This window comes from Bos indicus, chromosome X (assembly GCF_029378745.1).
Source record: "Bos indicus isolate NIAB-ARS_2022 breed Sahiwal x Tharparkar chromosome X, NIAB-ARS_B.indTharparkar_mat_pri_1.0, whole genome shotgun sequence".
NCBI classification, from domain to species: domain Eukaryota; kingdom Metazoa; phylum Chordata; class Mammalia; order Artiodactyla; family Bovidae; genus Bos; species Bos indicus.
Window position 1 is genome coordinate 52,451,157 of NC_091789.1, and position 26,148 is coordinate 52,477,304.

Sequence of the window (26,148 nt, forward strand, 5' to 3'; positions counted from 1 at the left end):
GCCTTACTCCACCGGGTGAGACCAGACACGCTCAGAAGAGCTGTGCTTTCCGGGCTCAGTTCAGTTCAGTTCAGTCGCTCAATCGTGTCCGACTCTTTGCGACCCCGTGAATCGCAGCACGCCAGGCCTCCCTGTCCATCACCAACTCCCGGAGTTCACCCAGACTCACGTCCATTAAGTCAGTGATGCCATCCAGCCTTCTCATCCTCTGTCGTCCCCTTCTCCTCCTGCCCCCAATCCCTCCCGGCATCAGAGTCTTTTCCAATGAGTCAACTCTTCGCATGACGTGGCCAAAGTACTGGAGTTTCAGCTTTAGCATCATTCCCTCCAAAGAAATCCCAGGGCTGATCTCCTTTCCAGGCTCAGAGGTCTCCTACTGTCTCCTCTGGACAAACCCAGAATAATCACTGGGTACCTCACCTCCTAGCTTTATGTCCTCCTCTCTCCTCCTGAGGAGAAAACATAGTGAAATAAAAATCAACTCTGTTTGGTTTATCCCATTCTGCTGAAGTTCCTGGTTTGATCTTAATTAGCCGTGCTGTCTTACAGCATTTACAAACCAGTCCCACAAGGAGCTATTGTGAGGCATGTCATTAGTTATAACGGGATTAAATCCCCCCCTTCCCTTATTGCAGCACCTTGATCTATTATCTTTGGGCAAATGAAAAGAAACTAGTACAATTTAGTTCAGTTCAGTCGCTCAGTCGTGTCCGACTCTTTGCGACCCCATGGACTGCAGCATGCCAGGCCTCCCTGTCCATCACCAAATCCCGGAGTTTACTCAAACTCATGCCCATTGAGGTGGTGATGCCAGCCAACCATCTCATCCTCTGTCATCCCCTTCTCCTCCTGCCTTCAATCATTCCCAGCATCAGGACTTATCAAATGAGTCAGTTCTTTGCATCAGGTGGCCAAAGTATTGGAGTTTCAGCTTTAGCATTAGTCCTTCCAATGAATATTCAGGACTGATTTCCTTTAGGATGGACTGGTTGGATCTCCTTGCAGTACAAGGGACTCTCAAGAGTCTCCTCCAATACCACAGTTCAAAAGCATCAATTCTTCGGCCCTCAGCTTTCTTTATAGTCCAACTCTCACATCCATACATTACTGGAAAAACCATAGCTTTGACTAGATGGACCTTTGCTGGCAAAGTAATGTCTCTTCTTTAAAAAAAAATGCAGTACAACTTATGCCACCCTTTACTGTATGCTGCTCCCTAACCCCAATAAAAATGTCATATAAAGTGAAAGTGTTCAAATAGTGCTATCTCCTGTTACAAATTCATTAGCTGGTTAAGCCTAGTCATTTTTTCTTCTATCTCTATTTGCTCTTGTACTTTTATCCCTACCTCCAACTGACCTTGCTTGTGATTTTTAAGAGAGTCAGACACATCAACTCTGGGTTTTAGAGCATCTTGATTTATAGTGCATCCTGATTCAGTGGTTTTTACTATTGGAAATAGGGTAATGATGTGCAATTCAAAAGCATTTTGATAAAAACATGACTTTCCTAAGATGTGTGCTGTTTTCTTGTTGAAAATCAGAAGGTAAAATCCATATTGATATTAAACTTGAGAATTTGGGGTTGTGATCCTTTAGCATGATAATAGTTTTGCCAGTTAAGTTAAAAAAAAAGTTTTTTTCAGTCTTTCTTTTAGCCAAGATGAGTGATAAATCAGACTTATCTGAAGTGGAGAAGTTTGACAAGTAAAAACTGAAGAAAACTAATACTGAAGAAAAAAAAATACTCTCCCCTCAAAGGCAAGTAAGTCATGTGGCAATGTGGGGGAGTGGCTCTAGTGAAGAAAAGCATTGGTGAGCATTCACAGGTTCAGTAAATAAACTCTCCTAGTAAATTTTGCCACAGAGTAAGTAATAATTAAGTACACTGAATTTAATGCAACAAATAAAAATATCAAATTGTCTAAGTACCTGGCTTTTATAAATGGTTTTTACATGATAAACTCAAGAAGTAATAGGGGAATAAAAAACTATTTTCTTGTTGGAAAATCACTAAAAATCACATTGCAATCAATTTTGGAATATTATACTTAGCACTCAAAAAGTCTTAGTTTTGTCACTCATATGGTTGTTTGGAATTTTCTGCATCTAACAACTTAGTTCCATGACCTCATTTCTGAAGAACTATATAAGCTCTGCAGTTTTGGCTTTCTGTACCTGACAATGAGGCAGAGAACAAGTTTAGATACTCAGTTCACTCAGGGCTTCCAGACTCGAGGGATCGGTTTTGCCTTTGAGATTTACAGCCTGATGGAGAAACTCTAAGCGTATTCACAAAACTGAGGGACACTTTCTGTCATGTTTCTGTTATTCAATAGTTTCTAAGTTAATCAAAATTGTCTGAAAGGGTATAATTTCCTAACTATATCAGTTCAGTTCAGTCACTCCGTCATGTCCAACTCTTTGCGACCCCATGAATTGCAGCACGCCAGGCCTCCCTGTCCATCACCAACTCCTGGAGTTCACTCAAATTCATGCCATCGAGTCAGTGATGCCATCCAGCCATCTCATCCTCTGTCATCCCCTTCTCCTGCCCCCAATCCCTCCCAGCATCAGAGTCTTTTCCAATGAGTCAACTCTTCGCATCAGGTGGCCAAAGTATTGGAATTTCAGCTTTAGCATCAGTCGTTCCAAAGAACACCCAGGACTGATCTCCTTTAGAATGGACTGGTTGGATCTCCTTGCAGTCCAAGGGACTGTCAAGAGTCTTCTCCAACACCACAGTTCAAAAGCATCAATTCTGTGCTCAGCTTTCTTCACAGTCCAACTCTTACATCCATACATGATCACTGGAAAAACCATAGCCTTGACTAGACGGACCTTTGTTGGCAAAGTAATGTCTCTGCTTTTGAATATGCTATCTAGCTTGGTCATAACTTTCCTTCCAAGGAGTAAGCATCTTTTAATTTCATGGCTGCAGTCACCATCTGCAGTGATTTTGGAGCCCCAAAAAATAAAGTCTGACACTGTTTCCACTGTTTCCTCATCTATTTCCCAAGAAGTGATGGGACCAGATGCCATGATCTTAGTTTTCTGAATGTTGAGCTTTATGCCAACTTTTTCAGTCTCCTCTTTCACTTTCATCAAGACGAGTCACATGGAAAAGGCTCTTCTCTGTCCAGGTGAGGTGGTCATGACTTGCTTTTTTCCATAGTTGGAGTCACAGAATTTGAGAACCTTGGAAGAGGAGGTCATATTGACTAGTATTCTTATCTCGAAGATGAGGAAATGAAAACCTGGTAAATAAGGATTGGGATTTAATATTACTCAGCCATTAAAAAGAATACATTTGAATCAGTTCTATGAGATGGATGAAACTGGAACCTGTTATACAGAGTGACGTAAGCCAGAAAGAAAAACACCAATACAGTATACTAATGCATATATATATGGAATTTAGAAAGATGGTGGAAATGATAACCCTATATGCGAGACAGCAAAAGAGACACAGATATATAGAGCAGTCTTTTGGACTCTGTGAGAGAAGGTGAGGGTGGGATGATTTGAGAGAATAGAATTGAAACATGTATATTATCATATGTGAAACAGATCACCAGTCCAGGTTCGATGCATGAGACGGTGCTCAGGGCTGGTGCACTGGGATGACTCTGAGGGATGGGATGGGGAGGGTGATAGGAGGGCGGTTCATGATGGGGAACACATGTACATCCATGGCTAATTCATGTCAATGTATGGCAAAACCGCTACAATATTGTAAAGTAATTAGCCTCCAACTAAATAAATTAAAAAAAATAAACTGTATTCTCTTGTTTTCTGAAAGTGTTTTTCAATTTAATGAGAGGAGACCCCCAAGCCTGGGATTAGATAGAGAAGGGGGCAAGAGACACTTACTAACACCCACTTTGCTGAGCACATCACCTCTTCTGTTGAACATCATCTCAGAAATCTAATATCTTCTGATGAGCTGCAGCACTGAACCTCTGGTCTATTTCTTGTCTTGAACAGAATCCACTGTCTTATGAATCAATCATTTTTGGTGTTCATGGTGAGAACAAGGAATACATGTAAATGGGAGTGACCCAATCCCTGCCCATATGCAGTATTTTATCACTTTCAGTTTATAAAAACCAGTCACTTATAATCCCACCAATTAGAGGCATTAGCATTTGGGTGCCTAATCACCCATACTCTGGTATACTACAGACACAACTTAGGGCTATTGTGAGTTTGGTTCCAGACCACTGCAATAAAGCAAATATTGCAATAGAATGAGTCACACAAAGTTTTTGGTTTCCCAGTGCATATGTTATATTTATGTTTAAGTTATGTTTACACTATACAATCAACCCTTGAACAACATGAGTTTGAATTGCGAGTCTGCTTACACACAGATTTTTTTCAATAAATATGTGGGGAAAATGTTTTAAGATTTGCCATAATTTGAGAAACTCACAAACCACATAACATAGAAATATAAAAAAATTTTTTTAATTCACTATATCTTGAATGAATTAAAATATGTGTAAATATAATGTAGAATATATGTTTTAATCAACTGTTATCAGCAAGGCTTCCAGTCCACAGTAGGCTATTTTTAGTTAAGTTTTGGGGGAATCAAAAGTTATACATGGATTTCTGACTGTGCAGGGGTTAGTGCCCCTAATTCCTGCATGTTTCAAAGGACAATTATATCGTAGTCTATTAAGTGTGCAATAGCATTATGTCTAAAAAGCAATGTACATACCTTAAGTAAAAAAAAACCCACTTTATTGCTAAAAAATGTTAGTCACCATCTGAGCCTTCAGTGAGCCATAATCTTTTTTCTGGTGGAGAGTTTGAAATATTGCAAGAATTACTGTAATGTGCAGGGAAATGAAGTGAACCAATTACCAAGGTGCGACACAGATACAAAGTGAGCAAATGCTGTTGGAAAAACATGGGGGTAACATACTGTCTTACACAAAGTTGCCACAAACCTTCAATCTGCAGAAATAAAAAATTACAGCATCAAAAAACCCAGCACAATAAAGTGAAGCACAATAAAATGAGGTACGTCTGTATGTATCTTTTCCTACAAGAAAGGGATTATGCCGTTCAGACCTATTTGAAACATCATGTTATCTTGCCACTCCTTTCTTTTTTAAAAATTAATTAATTTATTTTAATTGGGGGCTAACTACTTTACAATATTGTAGTGGCTTTTGCCATATATCGACATGAATCAGCCACGGGTATACACGTGTCCCCCATCCTGAACCCCCTCCCACCTCCCTCACCATCCCATCCCTCAGGGTCGTCCCAGTGCACCAGCCCTGAGTGCCCTGTCTCATGCATCGAACCTGGACTGGCAATCTATTTCACATATGGTAATATACACATTTCAATGCTATTCTTTCAAATCATCCTACCCTCACCTTCTCCCACAGAGTCCAAAAGTCTGTTTTTTAATCTCTGTGTCCCTTTTGCTGTCTTGCATATAAGGTCATCATTACTATCTTGCTAAATTCCATATATGAATTAATATACTGTATTGGCTTACCACTCCTTTCTAATGGACTACCCTCCAAGGGAACTGGAAGCTGTTTTCTATGCTAGAGCATAAACTTCCACAGGGAAAACAGTAGATATCATAGGTCTTAGTGTTGCTGGAGGATTTGAGACTTGGAAGAAACCATGTTGGCCACCAAGACTTAACATCTTGCTTGAAATAATGATCCTATAGAGTTGTTCAGTCCCTTGTGGTGACCTGCTGCTTATACTGTGCCCAAATCTGCCTCCCTCTAGCTTCGATCAAATAGACCTAGGACAATATGCTGGAGACTCACACAGCAGGTAATCTCTGCTTCAGTGTTTGAAGATAGATATTGTGTGCCTGCTCCTGTACCTCTAAGTCTTCTCCTAATGACATTTCTCAGATCCTTTGGACCCAAGTTGCATGCATGGGGAACAACCCTGGTTGCCAATATGCTCAAATTTGCTTATCAGATCTCTTTGGATCCTAATCCCTTCACACAACACATTACTCTCCTTCTAGTACTGCCTCTTGCAAATTTGAGAAAGATACTGTATATCCATGATAAATTGAGCAAACTCTGCATTTGTGCATTAATCACAGATTAGGCCCATTTCAAAGGGCTTAAAGGAAAGCACGAGCATTGTCAGCTAAGCTGGGGTTGGAAAATAACTCCCATTGTTCAGCTGCATCTGATAAACATTCATTTCATTAATGTACTGATTCTACCCTGGGCAGTTTAAGTACTAAATTGAGGGGGAGCAGATGAGAGGTGTATGGCAGGAGATGAAAAACCTGGAGCTTCTAAGTGAATACTCATACAAATATGAGAAAAATGATTGCCAAAATGGAGTAGTTTTACCCTGCCTTTCTTAAGTATATAATATGGGGTACTCTTCTAGTTACTAGATTTACTTGCCTACCCAAGTGTGATAATGTTTTCCCAGTAAGTTCACTATAAGCATTGAGATTTAGGGCCTGAATCAGTTTATTAATTTATTAATTACAAAATTGAAGGAATGGTGTCATCCAGATTGCAATATACATCATTCCTGACTTCCATCCCCCTCACAAGAAGACCCGCTAGCAATCATCCATAGCCAAGACGGCACTGTGAAAATCCCAGAATATAGGAATGAGGGATGAGGTTGAAGTCTCCCTTGGACCACAGAGACTGAGAAGCACTGCATATTAGAAAGGCGAGAGGAGCAACTACACTCTGATCACATTGCCTCTCTCTCAAGCTGATAAAGTGCTGCACCAAGAGGGACCTCTTGGACTTACAATTTCTCCACTGTGAAAAATAACAAAAAGGTGGATGTTCAGCTTCTCAGTGTTGTACGAAATTTCCCAGGAAGCTCACAGGGGTTGCACCTCACAGGGATCACTGGGAAAATCTGCAGGGCTTGACCAATGGGGGACAAATAGAGATGGAAAAGGGGAGCAGGGTTTTCAAAGATTAGCACTCAGATCTAGGCAGACTGCAATCTTGCTAACAATGGTGATGGAACAGACATCCTGGCCAGTAACTCTGCCCATCTGTAGAGCTAAACTGGTGGCCACATCTAGCAAAGTACTTTAGTTGGCATTTCTGCCTGACTTTGGTCCTCAGCCAATGAACCACATGGGCTGTGGAACCCTTTTTATGGGCAGAGAAATAAATGCACAGCCCTACCCAACTGCTGAGTATAACCTCTAGTCCTACCTGACCAGAAAGTCTGGCCAGAGAACCCAGCCAGCAACGGGGCCCATCTTACACCTCGTCTTACAGCCCTGCTTGGACACAGAGTCAAGTATGGGTCAACACACAAAAATAAATACATGATACACCACATTAACAAAATGAAGGATAAAAATCACATAATCATCTCAATAGATGCATAAAAGCATTAAAAAAACTCAAATCTTTTTCAAGATAAAAACTCTCAACAAATTAGGTATAGAATAAATGTAACTCAACATAATAAAGACCATATTTAACAAGCCCACAGCTAGCATCATACTCAATGGTGTAAAGCTGAAAGCTTTTCCATAAGATAAGGAACAAGACAGGCTGCACACTCTCATCATTGTACTGGAAGCTTTAGCTAATGCACGACAAGGAAAAAATAGTAGGCATACAGATTGGGGAAAAGACATAAAACTATCTTTTGTTCATACATGATAATAATATATGTACAAAATCTGAAGGAATCAACAAACTCCTAAACAAGTGATTTTAGTAAGACTGCAGGATATAAATACATATGAATCAACTGCTTTCCTATATATCCCAATGGGGTAGCAAAGAGTCAGACATGACTGAACAGTCTGGAAGTCTTGGAAGACAGTTTCTTCTAAACTAAACCTACTTATACTATATCATCCAGTAAACATATGCCTTGGTATTTACCCAAAGAAGTTGAAAAAAATATTACACACAAAACTCTGCACATGAATGTTGATAGCAAATGTATTAATAATTGCCATAACTTGGAAACAACCATGATGGCCTTCAGTTGGTGAAAGGATAAATGCACTTTGGTATATCTAGACAATGGAATATTATTCACAGCTAAAAACTAATGAGCTATCAAGCCATGGAAAGAAATGGATGGAACTCAAATCCATATTACTAAGTAAAAGAAGTCAGTCTGAAAAGACTAATTGCTAGGTAATTCCAACTATATGACACTCTGGAAAAGGCAAAACTATGGAGACAATAAAAGATCAATGGCTGCCAGGGATTAGGTGGTAGAGAGGGATCCTGTGAAACACAGAGGATTTTTAGGGTGAAACTACTTTGTATGATATTATATTGGGGGGTACATGTTGATATTGTTATTGTTGTTTAGTCGCTAAGTCATGTCTGACTCTTGTGACCCCATGGACTGTATCTCACCTTGTACAAAACCATGGAATGTACAACACCAAGAGTGAATCCTAATGTAAACTATGGATTCTGGCTGATAATAATGTATCTCATCAATTGTAACAAATGTACCACTCTCATGTGGGATGTTGATAATGGGAAAGGCTAGACATGAATAGGGACTGGGGGCATATGAGAAATTTTTGTAACTTCTGCTCAATTTTGCTGTGAACCTAAAAGTGCTCTATAAAATATACTCTATTTTTTAAATGACAGTTTAACTTAAACAAATTTAGTACTAACAGAATTTGAAGCATCACTGAGAAGAATCTTTTAAAAACTGCAATTTTGTAAGGGAAAAAAATCTGTGTCATTCTGGATAATTTGTCTTAGAAGCCAAGTAGAAATCTTATTTTTAAAAAGATAAATCAATTTCTGGTTGATTCATGCTTTATGAATGTAAAATTTGATGTTCAAATCGAGAAAAATATAATTAACCATTTCTTCCGAGTTTTGAGTGACAGCATTTTGTTTCAAAGTTGATATTACTGAGGCAAATATCAAGAGAAGATGAGGAAGACATTCAGATTTAGCATTTATTAATATTATACACTCTCCAACTAAGCAGAAACATAACTGGTCAAGACCCTTCACATCCTTTTGGACCTAGAGGGTAGTTGGAATTTCCTTAGACTGGAAAGCTCTTGGACCTCTCCTCTATAACTGTTGTGCAAGATATCCACACTTTATTATTGACCCTAACAAGGCAAGGGATCAGAATTTGGTTGAATTATAGTTTTGTTTTATGAAGTAAAGTTAGTGGGTAAAAAAAACAGTTATCAGGATAAAAGAGCAGGATAGAATAGTGCAGAGTGGTGGTGGTGGTTTAGTCACTAAGTCGTATCTGACTCTTTGCTGCCCCATGGACTGTAGCCCACCAGGCTCCTCTAATTCCCCAGGCAAGAATACTGGAATGGGTAGCCATTTCCTTTTCTAGGGGATCTTCCCTACTCCGGGATCGAACCCGAGCGAGTCTCCTTCATTACAAAGCAGATTCTTTACTGACTGAGCCACCAGAGAAGTCCCCAGTGCAAGGTAGAGACATCTTTGAAAAAAAATTTTTCCCAAAATTTGGAAATGAGTCAATCCAGGGGTCCTCAAATCACTGTAACTAACTGGCCAGTAGAGTGAAAAAGTAAACTAGGACTAATGAGTGAGCAACCCGAGTGCCCTCAGAGTCATCTATTCTAGCACCCACACATTCTAGGTGATCTCCAAGGCTCACAATTGGATTGTAATGAAGAAGCCAGGAAAATAGTCAGAAGAACCAAACCAAAACCTAGGCTCCCTCTGAGATTTATGATCTGGCCCCTTCACCACAGTTTTTATAACCAGCCCTTTAATATGATGCTTGCTTTCTATATTTGTAAAATGGAAGTTTAACAGCCCATTTGTCTCTACATTGCGAGGAGGATTGACTTAAACAAAAGGGGGGAAAAAAAACCCTGAAAACATAATTCTGGATTTCTGTAACCCTGTTGGTTTTTCATTTCAAACGTTACATGAGCTTGAGGTGAAACAAAAAATAATGCTCCTTTTCCTTTCTAAATTGTTATTTAAATGTTTTTCCCCCACTGGGCAGAGAGGATAGTAACTTTGGACAGTTCTTGCCTGGAGGGGAGGCACAGGACTTGAGAAGATTAATTGAAAATTCTCTTCCTGGAGAATCTCAGCTGCGTACCTGCTCTATCACCAAATGTTGCATCCCCACTTGTCTTGCCTGCTGTCTAGGTTCCCATGGTACCCTGGGCACATGACCCTTTATGTTACCTGGACACCCTTTGTTTTCACGTTTCGGACTGTTCTACCTAGAGTCATTGGCGGGGGTGTATGCTGGGTTGGTTTCATCATCTCCACAGTTGTGTCCAGCCCCTTCCGGCTGATCTCCCCTCCTGTCCTGTCCCACATGGTATGCCCCAGGACCGCCCTGGCGAGGCAGAGGGGCCTCACTAACACAAACAACCGTGGGGCAGCTGGTCGAGGACTGGGCTGAGGTGAGGGGCTGGGGTCCCGAGGGCTGTGGGGGTGTCTTGCTGCCTGAGTCCAGCTGCCAGGCCTCTTAATAACCAAAGGCAAATCTGGGGCAGAAGTTAAGGAGGAAGGGGGTTATGCCCAGACTAATTAAAGACAACTGAGTTTGAGGAAGTCTCTTGAGGAAGTTATTGTCCATCTCTGGGCCTTGATTTTCTCTCCTTCTTACCCAATGCTAACTTTCTTGAATGTCAGGAAAGGCGACTCTACTAGACTCACCGTTCTCCTTCCCTCAAGGCTATTTGAGAAACCTAGCTATTCCAAAAGAGACCCCTGAAACCTTTGTCCCCATCCTCAACTTGGAGCCACAGATTCAGTCAAAGCACAGACTGGCAACTGAAGAGCCCTCGCGTCTGCCTCCCTGTATCAGAGCCAAATCTTCTATCACTAACAGCTTGCCTCTTCTTTTTGCCCCAATTCCAGATACCATCAAGATGCCCAAGATGGAAAAAACTGTGCACCAGAATGATTCCAATGAAGCAGAGAGTGGAGCCCATAAGCCTGAAACACCAGAGCAGACCCAAGAAAACCAGAGCTTCTGTTTAGATGACCACTCTGCTGGTAGGTCTGGAATTATATCATCATTTCCTTGGGTAGTGTTCGATAGCAGCTAGGTTAAAGGAATAGGTAGCATGTGGTTTAAGTGCCTTTAAGGAGCATAGAAGGCTCTCACAACCTTATGTTTTTCACTCCTCATCCTTCTGCTAACTCCTCTTTCATATTATTCTTTTTCTTGTCTTTTTCCCCCTCTAATCTTTACGTATTGGACCTAGGTCCCTGATTGTCAAGTGAAATTAAAAGATATTTTAACTCTAGAGAAAGAGGCCAACAAAACATAATGACTTGTGTTTGACAAGACTTGAGTGTGTCTGAGTTAGTTCAAAACATGGGAAATTGGTGGCATTCTTATATTTTGATTTTATAGATTGTAAATGATAAACCTAGAATGGATTTGAGAGAATCCTAATTACCTAGTGCTGAAATTGTGTTCTGTCCACTCCCAAAACACTTTGTTGACATAAGAATTATCACTGCTCAAGGTAATGTTTTAGATCTATAATAACAGATGCATAGAAGCATGAGGTCTCTTCTGCACCTTGTGGTAGGCATTTATTTGAGACTTTTGTTTGACTAGTCCAATCTCATAGGAACTCAAATTGCAATTCTCTTATGAAAATCGCCAGTGAATTCAACCAAACATAAATCTGAAGATCTGTCCAAATGTAGTGACTTGATCTAAACTCTTGAAGACAGAAATGAGAAAAATAGTTGGAAGCCACAATGTTGTTGAGTCATGTATGTTTTTCTAGTGGCCATTTAGGGTCACTGCTAGTAAACAGAGTGGAACAATTATTAATTCATAGTGTCTCTCAAATGACTTAATGAATTGAATAAATTATGTATTTCAACATATGTAGCTTTTTAGTTAGAGTGGAAAGGAGATATGGATTGATGATACTAACTTCTGTTGAAAAATTTTTAAATGAGAAGTAAATTTGCAGTAGACCATCTCCTTGGTGAAGTTTTAGGGTTCTTAGATGAGTCTTATATTTTTGGTTATAAGTAGTTCTTTTTGAACAAATTATGGAACAGTGTTGAAAGTGAGAGAGAAAATAGTTTTATTTTATATACCAAGTAATAATCGTAACTACTGTGTGTGCTTACTATTATCTCTCTGTAAATAAGTAGTCTGTACAACAATCACTCTGTATCCACATGAGATTGGCTCCAGGACTCTTCTTCACCTCGTCCCTCAGGATACCAAAATCCATAGTGCACAAGTCCCTTATGTAAAATGGTGTAGTATTTGCATATAACCTACTTATATCTTCCTGTATAATATAAATCATCTCTAGATTACTTATAATACCAAATTCAATATAAATTATATGTAAATAGTTACCAGCATGGAGCAAATTCAAGTTTTGCCATTTGGAATTTTCTGAAATTTAAAAATATATATATTTTTTTATCTGCCATGGGTTGAAACTTCAGGTGCAGAGAACCAACTGTATAATGAACTCAGAAAGTTGTTCCTAAATTCCTATGAGAGTGTGTGATAAAGTTCTTACCAATCTTGAAGTAAGTAAAGCAAAAATATCATAGGTTTTAAAAATAAAGTTAAATTGATGCAACTTAAAGATTGCTGAATTCTGTTTTCTTTTTTGCCTTTTGAGATGTTAAAATATAATTTTTTTTCACAGAATAATTATTTGGATTATGGTAAGGTGGGTTTTTTGTCACGACACCCATATGTGGAAAAATTAAAATTGGCATATTACTGTCACTTATTTTTTGTGTGTGAAATTTTATTGGTCTGTGGAGTCCCAAGATTTTGAAACAATGTTTTAAGAATGGTTCAGCTTTAGAGCCATATACTAATAGTTATGGTGTTATCTGTACGGAGACTGTCATTTTATGTCTCTTCCTCTCTCATCAGAGGTAGAAAAAGGATTTAGGAACCACTTTCTAAAGTTCATTATATAGTTGGCTCTCTGCACCTGAAGTTTCAACCAATGGCAGGTAAAAAATATTTTTTTTTAATCTGTAGATAAAACAGTAAGTATAAAAAGTAAATTCTAGCTAAAGGTTTATTTTATAAACCACAACTTACTCACTTTTTCTTTGCTATATTTCATTTATTGTTTTGACAGTTTAGGCAAAAGTTTTTGAAGTAAGTTTTACTTTTTGTGTTTCATAAGGTAACTTCTCCTCATATCTGACTTCTCTGCAAGTTGCTAGAGCTGTTGAACAGCAAAGAGTTCAGAAAACCTCAAATACTATAATAATCGAGTGAATCTGTTTAAGATCTGTTTGATAAATCTAAATTTGAGGAAGTTATTTGGCTGAGTGGATCTCTGATGAAAAGCAGTTCTATTTGTGTGGGTTCCCTGTTTACTGATCTCTATGCCTTTTTCCAGCAAGCCGACCTGAAGTACTTTCTGTCACGGATCTGATAGAGACAGTTAACGAAATTTCTAGGCTTAGCATTGCTCATGAAATCGTGGTAAATCAAGATTTTTACATGGAAGACGGTGTATTACCTCCCAACAGGTATCAACTCTATTTTTTCCATTTAATTCCTCCTGGCATATGTACACAGCACAAATGACTTTGGATCAGGTTTGAAGCACTTTTATTAATACAGTTAATGTTTTAGTATGTCTTAAATGCTACCAACAAACAAAACAGAGGAGTAATCTGTATAATTATTAGTTTTACAGACTGAAAGCAGAAAAATTTTATCTAAGCAGGGAATAAATTAATGAAATTATTGTCAGAACTTTCATTTTGGTATCTCATTTAACAGTGAAACACAGTGAAGTCCACATCTTCTTAGACAGCTTTGGAGACAGTAGCTACTGGTAGTATTCTCTTAACTATCTATAGATTGATCAAGTACAAATGAAATTATTTCTTTTCTAATAGTGATATTGCCAACTCTTCATGGGATAAGAGCTTTCAGGGGATATTTCTGCTTCATAATCAGCTTAACAAAAATTCTGTGAACCAAGATCAAAACCCATTAATAAACACTGCCCCTCTAAAATCACACTTTATCCTGGTTCTTATTAATTGTATTGATATTGCAATACATACATGAATCATTCAGGGAGTATGATTTGAATACTTCTGCTGCTGGTAAGTCGCTTCAGTCGTGTCCGACTCTCTGCGACCCCATAGACGGCACCCCGCCAGGCTCCTCCGTCCCTGGGATTCTCCAGGCAAGAACACTGGAGTGGGTTGCCATTTCCTTCTCCATAAATACTTCTAGTAGTTTGTTAATAGTTAAATGAGTAAATTTCTTTGTTTGACTCAATATTTCATATAACGTTCTAATTTCCCAGCTTTAAAAGTGACTTCTATTTTGCCACTTCAGGTATTCTATCACTTAAGCACCTTGCTCTGTCAGTGTCTCTTGATCTTTACACCTCTTACTTTTTTCCCTTAGTTTGCCAACACTGCCTTCACTGTCCCCGGAGCCTCAGTTAGATTTATTTTTTTGCTGGCAGGGGTGCGGGGAAAGTGAAACAAGGAGAGTGAAGATCTGTTAAAGTGGCTGAGGGATTGTGGTGGTGATGAGGGGTGGGGAAATGAAGCAGAGGGAATAATACTCTTGAACTGGCCAGTTTGTTCAGTTTTTCCTATAAGGTGGCTCTAGTAGCATTTAGTTGACTTTAATTTCACTTCAAACAATTTTATTAGGTTGTATTTTGACAGCTGTCATATCAGCATGCATTTTTAAAAAACATAAAAATTGCTGAATTTTTGTGTAGCAATTTTAATATTGAAGATGGGAGAAAAAAGCAACATTTTGGCATATTATGGTTTATTTTTTCAAGAAAGGTAAAGTTCCATTTTTAAAACAAATTGTGACAGATGATGAAAAGTGGATACTGTACAATAATGTGGATTAGAAGAAATCATGGGGCAATTGAAATGAACTACCACCAACCACACCAAAGGCTGGTCTTCATCCAAAGAAGGTGATGTTGTATATATGGTGGGATTGGAAAGGAGTCCTCTATTATGAGCTCCTTCCAGAAAACCAAACAATTTATCACAAGTACTGCTCCCACTTAGACCAATTGAAAGCAACACTTAACAAAAAGCATCCAAAATTAGTCAACAGAAAACACATCGTCTTCCATCTGAATAGTGCAAGACTGCATGTTTCTTTGATGACCAGGCAAGAACTGTTACAGTTTGACTAGGAAGTTCTGATGCATCTGTGTATTCACCAGACATTGCACCTTCAGATGTCCACTTATTTCAGTCTTCACAAAATTCTTTGAATGGAAAAAGTTTCAATTCCCTGAAAGACTTAAAAGGAACCTGGATTAGTTCTTTGCTCAAAAAGATAAAAAGTTTGGGGAAGATTAAATTATAAAATTGTCCGGAAAATGGAGGAGGTAGTGGAACAAAATGGTGAATATGTTGTTCAGTAAAGTTGTTGATGAAAATGAGAAATGTGTATTTTTATTTAAAAACCAAAGGAACTTTTTGGCCAACTCACTGTTTAGAAATAAATCTTCATTGTTTTGTTATTAACAGCCTTATTCTAGTGTAGTAATGTAAGATGTATACCAGAAAAGATACTGAAATACAATTGAGGGTTATCTATTATCTATAGGTAATTAATGACTGCTTTTATCTTTGGACTTATAAAGTGATACTAATTAGAGTTATGGATTCCTAAGAGAAATCTCATTGTCAGATATTTATTCTACAAACATTTATTGAGCATGTCCTAGGTGGAAGGCTGAATGTTAAATGTTGGAGACATATAGATGAGTATGATGCTGGCTTTGCCATTACATAGCTTCTGTAGGTGAGATAGTCAAATAGTACATAGTTCCTGTGCAGTGATAAGTTCTCTCACATCTAGTATATGGAGTTCCTTATTCCTGCTTAGCTGCCGAGGAGGGTTTGGGAAACCTTCCTGATGAGGTTATGTTGAGTTGAGTTTTTAGATATGAATAGGTGCTTTTCAGGTGGTCTAGGGTTCATAAAATTGTATAGGAGACAGGGACCAAAACCACCCCAAAGACAAAAATGCAAGATGGCAAAATGGTTGTCTGGGGAGACTTTACAAATGCTGAAGAAAGAAGAGAAAGCCAAAGGAGAAAGGGAAAGATATACCCAACTGAATGCAGAGTTCCAGAGAATAGCAAGAAGAGACAAGAAGGTCTTCTTAAGTGAATAATGCAAAGAAATAGAGGAAAACAATAGAATGGGAAAGACTAGAGATCTCTTAAAGAAAACTGAAGATATCAAGGGAACATTTCATGTAAGGATGGCCACAATAAAGGACAGAAACAGTAGCGATCTAACAGAAGCAAAAGACATTAAGAAGAGGTGGTAAGAATGCACAGAAAAACTATGCAAAAAAAAGTCTTATTATCTGGAAAACCACAATGATGTGGTCACTCACTTAGAGCCAGATATCCTGGAGTGTGAAGTCAAATGGGCTTTCGGAAGCATTAGTATGAACAAAGCTAGTGGAGGTGATGGAATTCCAGCTGAGCTATTTCAAATCCTAAAAGATGATGCTGTTAAAGTGCTGCACCCAATATGCCAGCAAATTTGGAAAACTCAGCAGTGGCTACAGGTCTGGAAAAGGTCAGTTTTCATTCCAGTCTCAAAGAAGGGCAATGATAAAGAATGTTCCAACTACCAAACAGCTGCACTCATTTCACATGATCAGAAGGTTAGAACTGCACCTTTGTGAGTCAAAGTTAGAACTGGACATGAAACAACTGACTAGTTCCAAATTGGGAAAGCAGTATGTCAAGGCTGTATATTTTCACCTTGTTTATTTAACTTATATGTAGAGCACATCATGAGATATGCTGTGCTGGATGAGTCACAACCTGGAATCAAGATTGCTGGGAGAAATATCAACAACCTCCAATATACAGATGATACCACTCTAAAGGCAGAAAGGGAAGAGGAACTAAAGAACCTCTTGATGAAGGTGAAAGAGGAGAGTGAAAAAGCTGGCTTGAAACTGAACATTTGAAAAACTAAGATCATGGCATCCAGTCCCATCACTTCATGGTAAATAGAAGGGAAAAAAGTGGAAGCAGTGACACATTTAATTTTCTAGGGTTCCAAAATCACTGCAGACTGTGACTAAAGCCATAAAAGTAAAAGATGCTTGCCCTTGGAAGAAAAGCTATGACAAACCTAGACAGCATATTAAAAAGTAGAGACATCACTCTGCCAACAAAGGTCCATACAGTCAAAATCATGGTTTTTCCAGTAGTCATGTATGAATGTGCGAAGTGGAACACAGAGAAGGCTGAGTGCCAAGGAATTGATGCTTTCGAATTGTGGTTCTGGAGAAAACTCTTGAGAGTCCCTTGGACTGGCAGGAGATCAAATCTGTCAATCCTAATGGAAATCAACCCTGAATATTCATTGGAAGGGCTGATGCTCCAGTAACTTGGCCACCTGATATGAAGAGCCTACTCATTAGAGAAGACACTGATGCTGGAAAAGATTGAAGGCAAAAAAAGAAGGGGGCAGCAGAGGATGAGATGTTTAGATAATACCACTGACTCAATGAACAAACTCCAGGAGACAGAGGATGTCGGAGAAGCCTTGCATGCTATAGTCCATGGGGTCACAAAAAAAGATGAGGACACTGCTTAGCAACTAAACAACTTTGGTGTTCCTCTGGTGGCTCAGCAGTAAAGAATCCACCTGCCAATCCAGGAGACCCAGGTTCAATCCCTGGGTCAAGAGGACCCCCTGAAGGAGGAAATGGCAACCCACTCCAGTAGTCTTGCTTGGGAATCCCAGGGATAGAAGGGTCTGGAGGGCTATAGTCCATGGGGTCACAAAGAACTCGGACACAACTTAACTACTAAACAACGACAATAAGAAACTCTTCCTGGTGATAGGGAGGTTCTGCTGCTAAGTCTCTTCAGTCGTGTCCAACTCTGTGAGACCTCATAGAGGGTAGCCCACCAGGCTCCCCGGTCCCTGGGATTCTCCAGGCAAGAACACAGGAGTGGGTTGCCATCGCCTTCTCCCAGATAGCTGAGGGAAATGATCATGTCATTACGATCAGATTTTTTGCTTAGAAATATTGGTCTTAGCAAGAATATGTGGCATTGTTGCAGTAAGACTTTGATTGGGGGCCAGAATACCTTTACTGCTGCTGCTGCTAAGTTGCTTCAGTTGTGTCCAACTCTGTGCGACTCCATAGATGGCAGCCCACCAGGCTCCCCCGTCCCTGGGATTCTCCAGGCAAGAACACTGGAGTGGGTTGCCATTTCCTTCTCCAATGCATGAAAGCGAAAAGTGAAAGTGAAGCCGCTCAGTTGTGTCTGACTCTTAGCAACCCCATGGACTGCAGCCTACCATGCTCCTCCATCCATGGGATTTTCCAGGCAAGAGTACTGGAGTGGGTTGCCATTGCCTTCTCCTCACTAGACTATTGCAATAGTCCAGGTAGGAAATGATGGCAGGAGGAGATGGATTCCAGACATATTTAGGAATCAAAATCTCTGTAATTTGGGGACCAAGTGCATTAAAAGGATGAAAAGAAGTAATTATTATGCATTAGATAAATAACAGTTGGTGACATCTCACAAATGGGATTGGTGTGTTGGGGAAGGAACTTTGACTTTTTTCATTTATCTCTGTATTGCTTGTAAAATTTTCAACAAAAGCATGCATTACTATTCTATTTTTAATGGGAAAAATGTAAACTTTATGATTTGTTTGAAAAGACACAGGTTTGAGAAGGGAAGATAATGAGTTGGAGGTGCACATAAGATTTTCAAGTGTTATCAAGAAGGAAAATCCTTTTTTGGATTTTAAGGCTGAAGGGAAAAGATCATCTAGTTCAAAGGTATAAGTCTACACGTATTAAAACCAAGGCATACATTTAAGTCAGATGAAGAACCAAGGCTAGAACTCAGGGCCTCAAATGCAACTTCTTGGTTCTTATTTCTAGAAGGAGAGCTTTTTTGGAACTTGAGGAATCCTTCTGAGAGAAATTGATCAGAGCCTTTGCATCTGAGACTAAACTCAGTGTATTCAACTCTGCTAAAGTCTAAACATAGCTCCTTCCCTATCAACATAATGGTCTTTCATGATTTTATTTATTTATTTTTGTGTGTGTGTGTTTATTTATTTATTTATTTTTATTCAATTTTAATTAAAAAAAAATTATACATGTGTTCCCCATCCTGAACCCTCCTCCCTCCTCCCTCCCCATACGGTGTTTGGGATTTAGGAGATTAGGATCCTTTATCAACTCTTTGGGTAAAGAGCAAGTTGTTCATTTAACCATCTTATAGTCTGGAAGGCAGGATTATGGAGACAATGTACAAGGCTTTTTGGGACCATCTGAAAGTCCAGCTATCAAGTACTCCAGCTGACTTCACTTCTGCACTTGAACTCCTAAAAGAAGTTAAGGAGGTGAGTAACCAACTTCCCATTTGTGGATATTAAATCTTAGTTGTGGCATGGGGGATCTTTCATTGTGGTACGTGGGCTTCTCTCTAGTTGTGATGCACAGGCTCAGCACTTGTATCTTGTGGGCTTAATTGCCCTGCAGCATGTGGGATCTTAGTTTCTCTTAGCAGGGATCAAACCCATGTCCCCTGTATTGCAAGGTGAATTCTTAAATACTGGACCACAGGAAAGTCCTTTTTTTTTTTTTTAAATCCCAGACCTTTTAATTGTTGATAAATAGGAATTATTTTGGGCCTTCCCAAGTGATGCTAGTGGTAAAGAGCCCACCTGCCAATGCAGGAGACGTAAGAGACTCGAGTTTGATCCCTGGGTGGGGAATATGCCCTAGAGGAGGGCATGGCAACCCACTCCAGTATTCTTGCCTGGAGAATCCCATGGACAGAGGAGGCTGGCGGGCTACAGTTCATAGGGTAGCAAAGAGTCAGACATGACTTAGCATGCATGCATGCACAAGTTTCATTTCTACATATGTTCCACTACTTGAACAGATAATATGGAGAAACTTCCATTTTATTTGTATGAGATGAAGCTTGAAAGTTGAGATCTTGCTGTAACAACACAGCATGTCATTCAATTAAACAGATTTTCGCTTAACTCCCATTATGTTTTCTGTGTTTCAGAAGCACACAGATACATAAGAGAGCCTTTGCCAAAAAGAAACTTATACTTTAGAGTGAAAAGATTATTTCGAGTGACACTTAAAGGTTTCTCTGCCTATTTCATCTTTTCCCTTGTAGTCAAACAATCTAATAATGTCCTTATCCTTTATTAAGAATATCTCACCCCCACAAGGCTATATTTAAAATGGATAACCAAGGACCTACTGTAGCACATGGAACTCTGCTCAATATTATGTGGCTACCTGAATGTGAGGGGAGTTAGGGGAAGAATGGATGCATGTATATGTATGGCTGAGTCCCTTCACTGTTCTCCTGAAACTATCACATTGGTAATTGGCTACCCGAATACAAACTAAAAAGTTTTATCAAAAGAATATCCCATTACCTTGTGATGGTATGTGTTTTATATTTTTTATATCCTGCATTTGGTTTTGTCACAGGTATTTTTCTTCCTATCTTTATCTCATTCTGCCAAGAAAATAGTACAGCACTACTATTACTACTAATCCCAATGAAGCCTTAAATTATAACTGGCTCCTAAACAGAGAGAAATAATATTCTGTATATGCAGTTGGGAAACCTAGTTTCTGGAGGCCCAATAGACATAGGCTGGCATGCCTTTGCCTTAAGGAGATTGTTCATCAAAGAGTGTTTGGAGTTCTAAATAATTTGGCTCCATTGATTTTCTTTTCTGGGCAGATATTGTTATCACTGCTATTACCACGCCAGAACAGCCTAAGAGATGAGATTGAAGAAGCTCTGGACATAGATCTCCTCAAGCAGGAAGCAGAGCATGGGGCCCTGGATGTCCCTCATCTCTCCAACTACATTCTTAATTTGATGACCCTACTGTGTGCACCAGTCCGAGATGAAGCAGTGCGAAAACTAGAGAGCATAACAGACCCTGTACAGTTACTGAGGTGGGAAACTAGATGTACTGTTCCTGAACACAAGATGTAGTATCCTGTCTTAGACACTGTACCAGAAAACTCTGGGCCAGATACTGGGTTATAGCCCCTGGCTTGCCTAGCTCTTCTATAGTGAAGAACGGACTAATATCTCTGCTGTTCCTCTGTGGTTTATTGGCTTTTATTTTCAAAGGATGGATTCTCAGAACCCTTTTGATGATCTTAGATCATTTGGACACTTTCTAAGAAATGATGCTGTTAAGATACTGGCTTCCCAGGTGACACTAGTGGTAAAGAAACCCCCTGCCAATGTAGGAGATGCAAGAGAAGAGGATTCGATGCCTGGGTCGGGATGATCCTGTGGAGAAGGAAACGGCAACCCACTCCAATATTCTTGTCTAGACACTAGAGTACAGTAACTGTTTCTTTGGGATATTTCAAACAGCACTTTCGCAGATAATTTCTTGTGTATCCTAACTCAAACCCTGTGGGGGAACAAGATGAGAATGATCCCTGTTTCACAGATAGAAGAACCAAGAACCAGAGGTAAAGTAATAAGCTGAATGAGTTAGAAATTCAACCACCATCATCCCAACTACCCACAGAGAGTTAGAATTTTAATTGTTTTTCTGAGGTGGAGTACCTACAGTGGAAAGAACTCTAGGCTGGTAACTAAAAGATCAGAACATGTATCTGCTCCTAGCTCTGATAACAACTCACTCTATGGCCTTGGGTCCCTGGCTGCAACATCTGTATTTGTAAATTGAAGTAGGACTGTGGTTTTTAAGGCCATTTTTTACTCTAAGATACTGTGATAAAATACTCTTAGCTTGAGTTCCACCTCACTCCACTAGATTACCTTTCAGAGTGTAAGCATTTGATTTTTCCTCCATTGACAGGGGCATCTTCCATGTTCTGGGCCTGATGAAAATGGACATGGTGAACCATACTATACAGAGCTTCCGACCCTACCTGAAGGAACACTCTATCCAGTATGAACGAGCTAAATTCCAGGAACTCCTCAACAAGCAACCCAGTATGTTCAAAATTTAAGGACAGGAGAGGGGGAGATTTGACTTTGGGTCTTATTTCTTATAGTGATACGGTACTTGCAGTTTTTTATTTTTTATTTTTTTAATAGATAGCTTCTCCCTATTGGACGGGCAAGGGCATGGGGTAGGAAGAAGGAACATTTCTCTAAGAGAAAAGATGTACAAAATCACTTATTTATTGAGGAAGAATATATCCTCAAACCTTGCTTTTCAAGCCTTGGTGTTTGAAGATATTTATATATTCCCTTTTATGTCACAGATCTCCTTGATTGCACCACAAAATGGCTAACCAAAACAGCTCTAGACCTCACTACAGCACCTTCAAGTTCTCCTGACTCTCCCAGCTCCTCCAGCATGGCCCATTCATCTCCAAATTGGGCAGTGGACAACCCACAACTTCCCAGTTCCACAATGGTGCTATACCAGGGTTACCTGAACCTTCTTCTCTGGGATCTTGACAGTAAAGAGTTTCCCGAGGTAGGAACGTATATAAGAACATTGCCTTTTTGTTTTGTATTTGATACCTTTAATAAAACACTTTTCTGACAGCTTGCTTTTCCCTGTCTCACCAGACTCTGCTAATGGATAAAATCCGGCTGCAAGACATGGAGTCCCAGTTGAAGCAGTTGGCCATTCTGGCCTCAGTCTTGCTAGTGGCCAGAAGTTTCTCTGGTAGTGCTTTATTCAGTTCGACTGAATTTGTGAACAAACTGAAACACATAACCAAGGCCCTGATGGAGGAATTTAACTCCAGGTAAACTTCATAGAGGCTTTCCTGGTGACTCAGTGGTAAAGAATCTGCCTGCCAATGCAGGAGACCCAGATTTGAACCTTGGGTCAGGAAGATCCCCTGGAGTAAGAAATGGCAACCCACTCTAGTGTTTTTGCTTGGAGAATTCCATGGACAGATGAGCCTGGTAGGCTACAGTCCATGGGGTTGCAAAAGAGTCAGACATGACTTAGAGACTATGCAACATGAGCAACAACAAATTTCCTAGATCTTTCTGAGAGTTGAAAATAGTTTGTTGGTTTTGGAACTTAGGCAGTTAATGTATTACTGCCTTATTCTTTATCATAAACCACGCAAAAGACCTTGGGCATCATCTACAAAGGTCGTTGGTGTCTTTTGATAAATTGTATTAAGGCTTGTGATGGAAACAAAACATATTTCCAAGGAGGTGAGTGTGGAAACTAGTTTGCTATGAATGATTCAGTACTGTGTTTGCTAAAAATGAGTCATTATATACTTAAATAAGTGACACTGGATTTGTGTGTGTATATCCAGAAGTTGATCCCTTGGTCAATATGTATCCATAATTTGCTTCATGCAGGGCACCTCAGCTGAAGTAAAAAGAAGAACTGGAAGTTCAGATCTCAATATATTTACAAGTTAATTGGCGAAGTAGGGAAGACAACTATGGAAAATGCTTAAGAAATCTTAAAACAGAATTTGAATACAGTTTATGGGACTAAAGTGGAGAAGGCAATGGCACCCCACTCCAGTACTCTTGCCTGGAAAATCCCAGGCAAGAGTGGATGGAGGAGCCTGGTGGGCCGCAGTCCATGGGGTCGCTAAGAGTCGAACAAGACTCAGCAACTTCACTTTCACTTTTCACTTTCCTGCATTGGAGAAGGCAATGGCAACCCACTCCAGTGTTCTTGCCTGGAGAATCCCAGGGATGGGGGAGCCTTGTGGGCTGCCGTCTATGGGGTCGCACAGAGTCGGACATGACTGAAGCAACTTAGTAGTAGTAGTAGGAGTATGGGACTAAAGAATACTGAGTAGATCCAAGAATGGAACTGAACCCTTGTCCAATTTGTTTCATTTGAAGTGGAGAATAGTATGAATTAGTTAATATGTACGAATTAATATGTGTGAAATAGTTGACATCTTGAGGGTAACAATGAAATGATTTGAAATGCTGGGTCCTCTGTTAGTGGTGGAGAGCTGGAATTCTTTTGTGAGTGGACCTGGCTTCTGGTGTTGGACTCTCTGGGCTTTGCCCCTATGCCAAGGCCACTCTGCTTTCTGTCCTTCATTATCTAGGCCTGAAGAAGCTATGGTGAGTGTGAGTGAACAAGTGTCTCAGAAAATCCATGAACGCCTCAAAGACATGGGCCTAACTGCCCTGAGTAGTGAAAAGAAAGCCTGTCTTAGAGGCCAACTTCAGAACATCGCCAAGAAAGAGAACCGTGTTCGTAACATCGTTGGTAAGAGTCCTCCTGTGGTGGTGGGGCTGGGAAGGGGTGGCAAGGGAAGGGGTAGCAAGAATGTGGAAGGTAAGAAGGTGGACTGAAGCTTGGAAGTCAGTTGTGAAGACGTTCAGAAATGGAATGATTGTTGGGAAAGTCTTTTGGCTTTAGTTTCCTTATGTATAATGCACATAATTGAAGTAAATCTCTTTCAGTCTGAAGAGTGAATATATGGTTTTAAGGTCAGCTAGGATGTGTAACTTGCAGGTGCTAGTGCTGAGTGATTCCTGGTCATTCTCTAACTATAACCCAAGGCCTGTGATGGGAAACCCTTTCTCTATCCCATGCTTTAAGTTACCATGACGGTCCCTACTTCCCTCTAAGGAACTGATGCTAATTTAGGCTGAAGGATATATTCCCTGCAAGAATGGAAGCAGTGAGCTCGACCACCTTGCTTCTAATTTTTACATCTTGACAAAGTCTGATATGGTTGTATGGACCCAGAGTTGGTACACTGGCTGCAGTGTGTGCCCTTAGAATTTCACATACAATGTCTAGGATCCTCTTGTTAGGTCACACACGTCAGGAGCTCACTTAGCACCCCATAACATTATAAACAGCCAGAAACTTACTGGCTCGACATCTTTCAATAATGCATTGCTTTTAGAAGCTTTATAGCATTCCTTCTTCCAAAAGAAAAGAAAAAAAAAATCTCATTAACATGTTTTACCTGAATGAGTGAGTAGGTCAGTGAAAATGTGTTAATTTAAACGTTGGCGAACAGAGAGTGCAAGGGCATTGTGAATTTCTTCTGAAATCTCTTTGATCTTTCCCTTTTAACTTTTTTCTTGCACACAGATCAGCGGATCCACTTGTTTCTCAAAGGCTGTTTGGTTCGTGGGATGCAGGAGTCTCTGCTAGACTTCCCTGTTGGCCTTACTCTCATCAAGGGAGAGTTGACAAAACTGGGCTGGAAGTTTTTCAATCTGATGCGTCACAATCAGCAGGTATTTAGCCCCTATTATGATGAAATCCTTAAAGATATCATCCCTCCAGCTCAGGCACAAGAAACAGAAGTGGAGTCTATCTGATAGTTCCAGACCACAGTCTGGCAACAGGGACCCAGGAGAGAGGGCTAAGTATGTTCCTGGGATGACATCACCTGTGCCCCGCAGAGTAGCCTCTTCCTCACTTCAACCTGGACTCAAGGCTGCAGGATTCCAGCATGTAAATACAAACTGGCCCAGCCCCCGTCATAATAAACTTCTGTGCTGCAAGAAAGCCTCAGTTCCTTCTGTGTTGCAACTGAACCCAGGTTTTGTGCCCTTATCCCCTATTATCTGAGAACCAGTGATCCCTCAGTTCTCCTTCACTGGCTGATCATTCTTCAGGATGCTGGCTTGAGCAGGCATCAGGGCATCGGCTGCTAGCATTGTTTCCTCCAATGGAAAATCATTTCCTTGAGGGCTGTGAAAACTTTCTGTGGAATTTTTTCAAAGTATGAGTTCTGGAAGTATAAAGGCTTCTAGAGGTTGGGAATACGCTGAGTTACAAATCAGGGGAAGACATAGAATCCTATTTCCAGTATCACATTCTCCCTATACTTTTAAGGCTGCAGTAATAGTAAGAGCCCTCACATCCTGTTCTGGTGTGGGGCATGAAGCAGTATGAAAACTAGGGAGTGGATCAATATTGTCTGCCAATGAACATTCAGTTGAGGACAGTTCTCAGCCTCAATGGGCACTCGCTCTCTCTCTTTCTCTGTCTAGTGATCCTGGGAGTCAGTTTTAAACTCTCTCAAACCAACACCAAATGCAAGCACTTAGGCCACAGACACTTGTTTCACGTTCATCTCTGGTTCCAGTCTATAGCTAAATCTGTCTTCTATTGTGACATTTCTAGGCTTAGAACACTTCTTTCTTCTTGAGAGAAATAACGAAGGTATT

The 26,148-nt window shown here is 40.0% G+C and overlaps 1 protein-coding gene across 1 annotated transcript; it reads left to right on the forward strand.

Annotated features, from left to right (window-relative positions):
• Window positions 1-10,313: 10,313 nt before the first annotated feature.
• Window positions 10,314-25,483, forward strand: LOC109554821 (T-complex protein 11-like X-linked protein 2). The gene is made up of 10 exons (XM_070785441.1): window positions 10,314-10,398; window positions 10,859-10,996; window positions 13,357-13,489; window positions 19,252-19,372; window positions 20,749-20,969; window positions 21,857-21,993; window positions 22,269-22,486; window positions 22,582-22,763; window positions 24,057-24,220; window positions 25,061-25,483. The coding sequence occupies exons 2-10, from the start codon at window positions 10,870-10,872 to the stop codon at window positions 25,291-25,293; spliced, it is 1,536 nt and encodes a 511-aa protein (XP_070641542.1). The 5' UTR covers window positions 10,314-10,398; window positions 10,859-10,869; the 3' UTR covers window positions 25,294-25,483.
• The last annotated feature ends 665 nt before the right edge of the window (window positions 25,484-26,148 follow it).